Source organism: Babylonia areolata, chromosome 8 (assembly GCF_041734735.1).
Source record: "Babylonia areolata isolate BAREFJ2019XMU chromosome 8, ASM4173473v1, whole genome shotgun sequence".
NCBI lineage: Eukaryota > Metazoa > Mollusca > Gastropoda > Neogastropoda > Buccinidae > Babylonia > Babylonia areolata.
Window position 1 is genome coordinate 26,260,618 of NC_134883.1, and position 12,500 is coordinate 26,273,117.

General features: G+C 47.4%; 1 protein-coding gene across 1 annotated transcript in view; it reads left to right on the forward strand.

The window, feature by feature from the left end:
- LOC143285106 (chorion peroxidase-like) overlaps nt 1-12,500 on the forward strand; it is a 22,224-nt gene that overhangs the window by 9,158 nt on the left and 566 nt on the right. Inside the window, exons 7-14 of the mRNA XM_076592319.1 lie at nt 1-54; nt 597-704; nt 2,711-3,020; nt 3,998-4,208; nt 5,852-6,036; nt 8,180-8,349; nt 10,343-10,448; nt 12,280-12,500. The exon at nt 1-54 is cut by the window's left edge and continues 51 nt beyond it; the exon at nt 12,280-12,500 is cut by the window's right edge and continues 566 nt beyond it. Coding sequence (XP_076448434.1) covers nt 1-54; nt 597-704; nt 2,711-3,020; nt 3,998-4,208; nt 5,852-6,036; nt 8,180-8,349; nt 10,343-10,448; nt 12,280-12,349 — 1,214 coding nt within the window. The 3' untranslated portion in view covers nt 12,350-12,500. The remainder of the gene's footprint in view (nt 55-596; nt 705-2,710; nt 3,021-3,997; nt 4,209-5,851; nt 6,037-8,179; nt 8,350-10,342; nt 10,449-12,279) is intronic.

A 12,500-nucleotide genomic window follows, 5' to 3' on the forward strand; every position in this document is an offset into this window, starting at 1 on the left:
TGTACGGCAGTGAGGAAGAGCTGGCCAAAGAGCTTCGCACCAACCAAGGAAAGGGTCAGTGTTTGTGTGTGTGGTCAAGGGGGGGGGGGGGTGAGGGGCGGCGTAACAGGTGTAGGTGGGTGGATGTGGTTGTGGTGCAGGTTTGGGGGGGGGGGGGGGAGTGGAGTGAGGCGCGGTCAGTGTGTGGGGGTGGGGGCTGGTGGAGAGTTGGGAGAAGAGGGAGGTTGATTCAGATTCAGAGAGAGAGAGAGAGAGAGTGTGTGTCTGTATGTATGTATGTCTCTGATTGTTTCTCCCCCTTTCTGCCCCTCTCTCTCCCGCCCACATCCCCCCCTGTCTCTGTAACCAAAATAAAAACAAGCGATAATAATGACGATAATAGCAACAAACAGGAACTGACTGTTTTGCAGGAGTTTTTTCTGAAAACCACGTTTCTTTACAGGGAGGGAAGGGTTCAAACACACACACACACAAACACGCGCGCGCGCGCGCGCGCATATGTGTGTGTGTGTGTGTGTGTGTGTGTGTGTGTGTGTGTGTGTGTGTGTGCAAATGATTCAATAGATACACAACTAAATGTCATTATTATGTTGCAGGACCTTTCCTGAGAGCCTTCATAGATCCTGTGCAGGGTCAACTACTGCCCAAAGGTCCTTTCCCCAACTGTCGAAGACCCAACCCTGAGGACTTCTGCTTTCTGGCAGGTATTGTCGTTGTTGTTTGAGGGGGGATGTTGTTTTTGTTACAACAGATCAACAGGGTGCACGTCGCGACAGGCCACCCAAATAGAGAGAGAGGGGGAGAGAGGGGAGAGAGAGAGAAAGAGAGAGAGAGGGAGAGAGAGGGGGAGACAGAGAGTCTTGAATCTTGAGTCTTGACATATTTATTGATTAGGCCTTTGACCCATATCAACAGAGGTTAACACATCTAGAGGTTGGTATGAAAATAACACAAACATATAATTGATAATTCACATATTTCTGATTTGAAAAGCTTTGTAAATGTAAGTGGCGAGACGTGTTTGAACGTTTTTGTTTTTGTTAGCGAATAACAACGACAGTTTGAAGTTGGAAGGACGATTGAAATACTTCTTTGCAATATACAACTCCCTAAGTTCATAGTATTTTGGACAACACAAAATGAAGTGAACTTCTGTTTCTCTGTGATATCTGCAAAATGGACAATCAAATTTTCTTTCACTAGCATTGTCTGTGAAACGTAGTTTGTGTATTTTTAATGGTGATCCTCCTAATCTCAAACGAGTTAAAAAATATTCGAATTCTAATGTGTTTTAACATGTTCAAATACGGTGCTAAAGCTAAAGATGAGCTGAATGAGCAATAGAATGAGAATCTGTCATTTGAATTTATACTGTTTATCCATTCGTATTTATAGGACCTTACAAAACGTTTCTTAAATTCAGCCGAAAACGCCTTTTCATCACCAAATCCATGATTCATCCAAACTTCTACAAAACCATAATAATACAATGTATATCAAATGGAAGAGGCCCACGTTTTCTTATTTTGTTCGTGTAGGTATAAAAGCATTTTATATGCTTTAAATGGCAAACGATGGGTAGGCATCATGACAACACGTAACCAGTATTTCAAACACTTAGTGTACATATTTATGTATAATGGGTAGCGTCATGTCTCGCCATAAACTAAAAGATTTAGCGTTTTTGTGGTGACATTCAAAAATCTTTTCAGTGCAAACAGATGCACCCTTTCTATGACTGTAAGATCGTTATCAATACCCCAAACTTCAGCCAAAAAAAAAAAAAAAAAAAAAAAAAAAGTCGTAAAAATCCACTCTGACAAGTACCAAAATAAATATGTATGCACTCAAGGCCTAACTGAGCGCGTTGAGTAGTGCTGCTGCTGGTCAGGCACTTGCCTAGCAAATGTGGTGTAGCGTATATGGATTTCTCCGAACGCAGTGACGCCTCCTCGAGAAACTGAATCTGGAACTGTTATCATCATCATCATCATCATCATCATCATCATCTTTAGCATCTTATATTTTATCAAATTACATTTAGACCCTAAAACGCCAAATGGCAGTGTAATTATGACTTGCCCATTCCTGCACGTCTAACCACCACCACCACCACCAACACCACCACCATCACCAATTATGACTTGCCCATACCTCCAAGTCTAACTAACATCACCACCAACACCACCACCACCACCACCACCAATTATGACTTGCCCATACCTCCAAGTCTAACACCACCACCAACACCACCACCACAATCACCAGTTATGACTTGCCCATACCTCCAAGTCTAACTAACTCCACCACAAACACCACCACCACAATCACCAGTTATGACTTGCCCATTACTCCACGTCTAACCACCACCAACACCACCACCACCAATTATGACTTATCCATACCTCCACGTCTAACTACCACCACCACCATCACCTTAATGACTTGCCCATACCTCCACGTCTAACACCACCACCACCACCACCATCAGCAACACCACCAACACCACCACCACAACCACCAACACCACCACCACAACCACCAACACCACCACCACAACCACCACCACCACCACCACCACAATCGCCAGTTATGACTTGCCCATACCTCCACGTCTAACTGACACCACCACCACCACCACCAACACCACCGCCACCATCACCTTTATGACTTGCCCATACCTCCACGTCTAACCACCACCACCACACAGGAGACATCAGGGTGAACGAACAGCCGGGCCTGGCCACGATGCACACCATCTTCTTGAGGCTGCACAATCTCATCGCCAAGTTCCTCATCAAGGCCCAGCCCATCCTCTTCGACTTCCCGGAGGAGGTGTACCAGCGCGCGCGCAAGCTCGTAGGGGCCATCACCCAGAACATCCTGTATGGAGAATGGCTGCCCATCCTGCTGGGCCGGAAGGCGATGCAGCGCTTCGGGCTCAACACGGGCCAGAGGTCGTCCTACGTGCCCGGAGTGGACCCTTCAATCCTCCAGGAGTTCTCCACGGCGGCGTACAGGTTGGTGCTGTTTCTGGGGGACACTTACATAGCGCCTAGGCTATGTCAGATCACCTGGTGTTTGTGGTTTATTGGTGGGGACACTTACATAGCGTCTAGCCTCTGTCAGAGCACCTGGTGTTTGTGGTTTATTGGCGGGGACATTTCTATAGCGCCTAGCCATACTCCGTTTTCAGGGGTGTGCATGCTGGGTGTGTTCTGGTTTCCATAATCCACCGAACGCTGATATGGATTGCAGGATCTTGAACGCACCTATTTGATTTTCTGCGTGCATATACGCACGTAGGGGGTTCAGCCACTAGCAGATTCGAACATATGTTGAAGTGGAGATCGGAAAAATCTCCACCCTTTACCCACCAGGTTCGATGGAGATCAAACTCAGGAAACTCAGGCAAGAATCCATCGCTCTAGCTATTAAACCACCGCAGCCTTTCGCGCGTTGGGTTAATGCAGATGTCATGCATGTGCTCCTGTTTTTTTTATGTGTGTTTTTGTTTCTTTTAAACAACACGATATCATGTGGTGTGGCGTATATGGATCTGTCCGCACGCTGTGACACCTCCTTGAAACTGAAAACTGAAACTTTACATTACATCACTGTTTAACAAACAACATTCCCAATCCGTGAACACATGCGAATTGGAGAGTTAGAAAAAGTTGTCGAAGAAGATTATAAGCAGCACTTACCAATTTTAACATTTCCCCAATTTTTTTTAAAAACAACTGGCTCAATTTCAACTGCACATACAGACTAACATTAAATAAAATGCAGAAATTGAAAACATATTTTGAAGCAACACTCTTTTAAAAGGTTTTTTTTTTTTTATATATATAAAAAACGTTATTCAGCATACTAAAGATATTCCATAATGTGTGTGTGTGTGTGTGTGTGTGTGTGTGTGTGTGTGTGTGTGTGTGTGTGTGTGTGTGTGTGTGTGTGTGTGTGTGCGCGCGCGCGCGTCTGGACTTCCTTTCAGGATGGGCCACTCCCTGGTACCCAGCGCCCTCTTGGCCGGAAACACTGCCCTGCGCCTGCGCGACCACTTCCTGTTGCCGGGAATCGTTCGCAAGGCCTTTCGCGACATCTCGGAGGGTCTGGTGAACGGGACGGAAAGCACGTTCATCAAGGAGAGTGCCCGCTTCGAACCCAACCAGGCCCGAGCCCTGGATCAGTTTGTCACTCCGGAGGTAATATTAATAATGATAATAATAATAATAATACACAGTTTTTCTATGGCGCGATATCCAGCACCAATGCTCTTCAAAGCGCCTTACATAATCCAGTATAAACATGCCTTAAAAAACACATCAATCGCTATCTGACAATGGAATACATCCAGTGTGTTCATATGATTGAAAAAGCACACTTAAGACATGAATCAGATTATAAAAGCTATGAAGTAAATAAGGCTTAGATTAAAACAAAATGCTTTTCATAGAACACTCACACACACACACACACACACACACACACACACACACACACACACACACACACACACACACACACACACGGAGGTAAAAGGGACAATCTTTTTTTTTCTCTTCTTTATTTCTTTCTTTCTTTATTTATGTTTTTTTCCTTCTTTTTTTTTCTTTTGGCGGGGTTGTTGGGGATGACACTTGAAGTTCTTTTCTGGAATACAATCATACAAAGATTACTTCTTGAGCATCTTTCTCCATGTGTCTTAGGGAGTATAAAGCGTTTCATTGACACACGGCACATAATATATATACAAATATATCAGGTAATTTTGTTTTGTTTTTTTGTTATAAAAGGTGTGTGTGTGTGTGTGTGTGTGTGTGTGTGTGTGTGTGTGTGTGTGTGTGTGTGTGTAATTACGGTATTGTGCAGTGTAGTATGTGGTCGCTGTCACGGCTCGTGGCATTCGCTGTGTGTGTGTGTGTGTGTGTGTGTGTGTGTGTGTGTGTGTGTGTGTGTGTGCACCTCTTGTCTCCTTCTCTTCTCCACCCCCCCCCTCTCTCTCTCCCTCCTTACCCCCTCTACAAGTGTCTTCAATCTTCAGCTGTTGGGTGGAGTTCGCGTCAGGTGAACTCTGGCAGTGTGATTGTGCTGAACTGGTGTTGCAGAGACTTTATAATACGAAGGATTGGACCTGAAGTAGTGAATTGTGCTGCAGTTAGAAGGGGTGGGGCGGAGGGGTTGGGGGTTAATTTTGTGAACTTTGATTTATGTCTTCATTTCGTTTGATTACACTAAAGAACCGAGCTGACCTTTTCTGTCTCTTTTGTGTCTGTGTTGTCCGGTCGTTAGATAGTCTGGGACGGGTGGGGGTACATGGGCAACCCCTTACGGGTTGTGACAGTCGACCAAAATAGACGAACCGAAATCTATGTCCTCCCCTCCCCCCTTACCCTCCTCCCCTACCTACCCCAGCCCCCCACCCCCCCACCCCCACCCCCCCAAAAAAAAATGTTAGAGGACCATGTAATGTTTCAATAAGTCAACCCATCGACCAGACGTCCTGAAAACGAAAGGACGACAGAATTAATGTACGGATGAACGAGCGTAAGAAAGAAAGAAAGAAAGAACGAAAGAAGAAAGAAAGAGAGTAAGTTTTGTTTATCAATTTATTTATTTATCTTATATGTTTATTTCTTCATGTATTCATTCATTCATTTACTTATCTAATATCAGTAAATACAACATCATTTTTACCTGACAATAAATGGCCACTGAACTGAATTGAACGAATCAAAGATCGAACGAACGATTCAGTCAAAATGTCAAACTGAACACACCCATAACACTTAGTCAGTCAGCGAATCGATGACTGCAATCGATCAATGCCGGGATTGGAACCTTTCAGCTGACAGAGCATCTCTTCGAGGTGAAGCCTCGATTCGGATTGGACTTGGTGGCGTTGAACATCCATCGCGGCAGGGACCACGGTCTTCCTCCGTACAATAAGGTGCGGCGCGCATGTGGCCTTTCCCCAGCCGAGAGTTTCACCGACAGGAACTTCAACTTGTCCCTTCTGGAGGGATTTTATGCGTGAGTTTTGGGCTGTCGTTGGTGTTTGCTGTTGTTGTGGTTTTCTGTTGTAGGTTCTGTTGTTTGTTCCATTGCTACTTCTTTTCTTTCCTTTTGCATTTCGCGATCTCTCTCTCTCTCTCTCTCTCTCTCTCTCTCTCTCTCTCTCTCTCTCTCACCATCCCTCTCTCCCACTATCTCTCTCTCTCTCTCCTACCATCTCTCTCTCTCCCTCTCTCTCTCCCACCATCTCTCTCTCCCACTATCTCCCTCTCTCTCCTACCATCTCTCTCTCCCTCTCCCTCTCCCACCATCCCTCTCTCCCACTATCTCTCTCTCCAACCATCTCTCTCTCTCCCTCTCTCTCCTACCATCTCTCTCTCCCTCTCCCTCTCCCACCATCCCTCTCTCCCACTATCTCTCTCTCCAACCATCTCTCTCTCTCCCTCTCTCTCCCACCATCTCTCTCTCTCTCTCCCACCATCTCTCTCTCCCACCATCTCTCTCTCTCTCCCACCACCCCTCTCTCCCACCATCTCTCTCTCTCTCTCTTTCACTCTCACTCTCTCTCTTTCACTACTCTCTCAATCTTGGTCGGTCTGCCTGTCTGTCTGTCTGTCCGTCCGTCTACCTGCCTCTGTCTCTGTCTCTCTTCTCTTCTCATTTATTCATAAATCTTTTTTCTTTATTTTGTTGCTGTTGTTGCTTTTCCCCCATTTTTTCCTCTTTTCTTTCATTCTTTCTGTCTCTCTTTCTTTCTTTTGTGTATTTATTTATTCATTTATTTGTCAGTATATTCATTCAGTTGATAAGTAGAAGAGTGTACACGGGCATCTCACCCTTTTTCTCTAAGAACGTCGGGCGCTTCACCTAAAAAAAAAAAGAAAGAAAAAACAAGACTACTTTCTTCTTTTTAATGAACCAATCATAAACCACTCTGTCTCTCACTCCTCATCCAACCCCCCTCCTTCCCCCTCCTCCCCTCTCATACGTCATACATGCAAAGTGAATTGGCAGACATGGGGTGGTTTTGTAGAAGTAAGACTCCTAGCGTGCTTACAGATAGGTTTTGAAAAGATGATGTATTAGGCAAGAGCGAAAGGCACAGACTGAGTCAGTTGAACAGATATAAGTATCCATATCATCATCATCATCGTCATCATCATCATCGTCGTCATCATATTGTGGAAGGCTGCATCAGATAAGAGGAGCTGCAAAGAGGAAAAAGCGTTAACCATAGGTTCTTGTATGGACACGATCAATAAATAGTGTAACACACTGAGAAAGAGCGGGGAGTTCTTGAGCGAGTGTAAGCACTGATGAGGTCAGAGAGATAGTCATACAGTGACGGAGTCATACAGAGAGATACAGTGCACGGAGTGGAGAGCATTGAAGCGAAGACACGCAACTTTGTATGTAATTCTCGCCTCAACGGGGAGTCAGTGCAGAGGGGAAAAAAATAATGTGTTCAGGTCGCAGGGCTCTGGGAGTCAGACGGGCAGCATTGTTTTGAAGTTTTTGAATTCGTTGAAGATTTTTGGGGGGACAGCTTGTAAGAAGCAATGACAGTAGCCGATACGTGAAAGCGGAAATAAGGGTTTTTGATCATTCAGCTCTTCTTCTTCTTCTTCTTCTCAATTCTTCTTCTTCTTCTACTACTGCTACTTCGTTCGTTCGTTCCTTCGTTCGTGGGCTGCGACTCCCACGTTCACTCGTATATACGCGAGTGGGCTTTTACGTGTATGACCGTTTTTAGCCCGCCATGTAGGCAGCCATACTCCGCTTCCGGGGGTGTACATGCTGTGTGTGTTCTTGTTTCCATAACCCACCGAACGCTGACATGGATTACAGGATCTTTAACGTACGTATTTGATCTTCTGCTTGCGTATACACACGAAGGGGGTTCAGGCAATGGCAGGTCTGCACATATGTTGACCTGGGAGATCGTGAAAATCTCCACCCTTTACCCACCAGGCGCCGTCACCGTGATTCGAACCCGGGACCCTCAGACTGAAAGTCCAACGTTTTAACCATTCAGCTATTGCGCCCGCCATTCAATCAATTATTTAATTTTTTTTTCATTCGTTCATTTATTTATTCTATTTCTTTCTTTATTTATTTGTGTTTCTTCTTTCTTTCTTTCTTTCTGTCACTCTGTCCACAGCTCCGTGGAGGACGTGGACCTGTTTGTTGGAGGCCTGCTGGAGAACCGAACCCGTGGGGGAATCCTGGGCCCCACCTTCCGCTGCATCATCGCCACGCAGTTCTTCCGCCTCAAGTTCGGGGATCGATTCTTCTTCGAGACCAACCAGGTGCCAGAGGGCTTCCCTAACGGTGAGTGGAGGAGATGGGAGGAGGAGGGAGGGGGGTGATGTGGAGTGATGGTCTAGAGGTAACGCGTCCGCCTAGGAAGCGAGAGAATCTAAGCGCGCCGGTTCGAATCACGGCTCAGTCGTCGATATTTTCCCCCCCTTCACTAGACTTTGAGTGGTGGTCTGGGCGCTAGTCATTCGGATAAACCGAGGTCCGGTGTGCAGCATACACTTTGCGCACGTAAAAGAACCCACGGCAACAAAAGGGTTGTTCCTGGCAAAATTCTGTAAAAAAAAAAAAAAAAAAAAAAAAAAATCCACATCGATAGGAAAAAGACACATAAAACTGCACGCAGAAAAGAAAAAAAAAATATAATGAGTGGGGCTGTAGTGTAGCAACACGCTCTCCCTGGGGAGAGCAGCCCGAATTTCACACAGAGAAATCTGTTGTGACGAAAAGAAATACAAATACAAATGTCAATGGAAAGGGGTGGTGGGAGCGTGGTGATGGAGTATGTTTTGATACCGTCCAAGTGCTGGATGGCTTCCCTGGCGGTGGGACTGGGTGGGGGTGGGATACATGTAGGAGGGTGGATGGGTGATGGGTGAGGGGTGAGGAGTGGGGGTGGGGGGGGCGTGGTGATCGAGTATTCTTTGAGATCAACCAATTGCCACAGGGTTTCCCTGACTGTGAGTGGAGGAGGAGGAGGAGAGGAGATGGGAGGAGGAGGAGGAGGGGGTGGGGGGGTCAGTGGGAGGGGGTGGGGAACGGGGAGGAGGGTGGATGGGTGAGGGGGGGGGACGTGGAGATGTAGTGTTCTTTGAGACCAACCACCTGCCAGAGGGTCCCCCCCACACTCCCCCCCACCCCACCCCCCCGGACCTTGTGGGGGAGGTGGGAGGTTTGGGGGGAGGAGGGGTGCGGGAGGCATGGGGGCGGGGGGTTGGGGGGTGGTTACGGGGAGGAGGGTGGATGGGTGCGGGGGAGGTGGGTGTGGGGGGGGGGCGACCACCCACGTGACATAGAGCCTCTATGACGGTGCTGAGGAAAAGGGGGAGGGAGGTGGGCGGTGTGGGTGTGGGAGGCCTGCAGTGGTTGAGTGCGTAGGGGGGGGGTTTGGTGTGGGGTAGGGTGTAGGTGGGGTGGCCGCCGGCCATCAATTCTTCTCCGAGACCATCCAGGTGCCAACGGCGTCCCTAACGGGGAGGGAAGGGGAGGGGAGATGGGAGATGTAGGACAGGGGAAGAATTGAAGGGGGCGGAGGGAGGAGAGGGCGAGGAAGGGGGGTGGTGGTTGTGTGGATAGGTTTTGTGGGTTTAGGGGTGTGATGGGATGGTTGGGTGGTGAGGGAGGGACCACGATTCCACCCTCCCGTACCTCCCCCCCCCCCCAACCACCCCACTCCCCTCTGCCGCCCCCTGCAATTGATTCTTGTTCGATTCCAACACCGGGTGCCAGAGGGATTCCATGACGGTGAGGGAAGTGGGAGATGTGGGGGTGGGTACGTGAAATTCGGTACGAGGGAGTAGGGGGGAGGCGGGGGAAGGTTGTGAGGAGGAAGAGATTGAGAAGGGGGGGGGGGGGGGGGGTTGAATGTGGCAGAGAGGGGATTTGGATGGAATTGTGGGTTGGTTGGTGTTGTAGGGGCCGGGTTGTGCGAGTTTGTGAGTGGCTGGCTGGCTGTTTCTGATTCCTCTCTGCCTGTCTGTCTGTCTGTCTGTCTCTCTGTCTCTCTCTCTCTCTCTCTCTCTCTCTCTATATATATATATATATATATATATATATAATTAGCAAAGACAGATTGGAAGAACAGGCCATGCCTAAAATCTTAATCCTTGAAAAAAAAACACAAAAAAACACACACACACAACAAAAACCCAAAACGTTTTGGGTTCTGAGTTCTGTTTCATGTATCATTTCTATTCATTCATGCATTAAAATGATTTCTTTCTTTTTTATTATTCATTTGTTCCGCAAATCACCCGGTTTGTTTGTTTGTTTGTTTGTTGTTCAGACCAGCTGGCAGCTATCCGTAACGTGACGATGGCCGTGGTGATGTGTGTCGGGGCCAACCTCCGCCTGGTGCCAGAGAAGGCCTTCAGGGCGGCCAACAACTTCAGGTCAGTCCACCCCGCAGGCAGTCAGTACCCGGCCCTGAAAACGGAGCATGGCTGCCTGCATGGCGGGGTTAAGAACGGCCATGCACGTAAAGGCCGATTTATGTTTACCGTGGGAGTTGCAGCCAATGGACATAGAAGAAGACGTCCGTCCGTTAGACAGACAGACAGATAGGTGGATAGTTTGTAGGTCTGTCTGTCTGTCCCTCAGTCAGTCGGTCAGTCAGATATTCAGTTAAAGTCAGTCAGTCAGTAAGCCGCAGTCAGTCAGCCAGTCAGTCAATATAATTCAATTCAAAATGCTTCATTACCTGCTTCAAGCAATCAAAACAGGAATTTTTCTTTCAGTCACTCAGTCGATCGGTCATACAGACAGACAGACAGACAGTAGGTAATACCCGCTGTGTTGGCGATGTTGTGGCTGACCATCACCTTGGTCTTCCCAGAAATGATTTCCATGCCACTGAGATCTCGTTGATGATTTCCCAAGCTGGGCGAGTTCCTGCTCACTGCATTCCAGGCCATCGATGTCATCTGCGACGCGAAGGTTGGTGATGGTTCTTCCTCCAGTGCCGACTGTGCTGACATGATCTTCAAGCGCGTCAGTCAAGGTGAATTACACAGGGGCTATGTTGAAGAGTAAGCCCGACACTCGACTTATATCACAGATGGACATAAGTTTACATTTGGGCTAACAGCAAAGTGAGAGCTGTGTTATCAAAGGTTTCTCCAGTCAATGGCAAATCATTTACAGCTTAGTCTTTTGTGAAGGACTATGACTCTCAAACTAGGAGGCAAAGTTGCACTGGCTCTTAGTGCTGCAGCCTTGGGGGCTAGTTGGCCTTTGGGAACCATCCCAACGCCGACTGTCCTAAAACCCTCTTGGCCGAGAGAGTGGGGATGTAACTCGGGCAAGACACACTCCACTATAATCAAATTCTTGCCCAAATAGTCGGAACAGCAGTTGCCTTCTCTGCTGTTCTGATGGTCATAGTCGAACACGGACTGACTATCGCATATATATATATATATATGTTGAAGAGTGTGAAGGACGTGTGGCAGCCCTGGGGAACTCTGACCAAAGTGTGGAACCACTCTCCAATAGCACCCTGTATGAGCACCGCACTGGTCGCCTTGCTGAATGGCGTTGGTCAGGCTTTGCCCGATGTCAGGTTTCTTAATTTTGGTTCATAACACCTGCCAGAGTCTGTCAAAGGCCTTGTTGAAGTCTCTGTTACAGCTTCTTCACTGCTGCTACAGCTTCCTCGTGGAGTATTCTTGGAAAGTCTTACTCGTTCGATTGACCATGTACTGCTAGCACTGTCGGATTTCCTTCGCTTTGCCGGTTTGAGTAAGAGAGTATACACATGTCAAAACACACTGGCACTCACATATGCAAAGATAAAGTGATCGCTGAGCCAACACATACACACATTCGTATTCGAACGCACGCACACCCACAAATAAATACACATACTCTCTCTCTCTCTCTCTCACACACACACACACACACACACACACACACACACACACACACACACACACACACACACACACACACACACACACACACACACACACACACTGTGTTCTATTTGATTTCGTGGTGTGTGTTTTTTTTTCTCTTCCTCAGTCTTCCCGACATGCCATCAAAACCCCCACAATTCTATGAACAACCTATTGATCTTCTGCGTGCGTGCGTGCGTGCGTGTGTGTGTGTGTGTGTGTGTGTGTGTGTGTGTGTGTGTGTGTGTGTGTGTGTGTGTGTGTGTGTGTCACGGTATGTGTGTGTGTGTGTGTGTGTGTGTGTGTGTGTGTGTGTGTGTGTTTTCAGAAATCCAATTATGAACTGTGACGACCTGAAGCCGAGGTTTTTCACCATGATAGCTGCCGTGTCAGCATAAACAGCAAAGCGCGTTGTACAGGCCCTATGATGGAATCAAGTACCACACGAAGAAAAATCACGTCCTCAGTATCAGTACCACCATGGCATAAAAAAAACAGCGTTTCTTCTTTTCCATCAGTCATCGCCCAGCAAGCAACTTCATCTGCGAG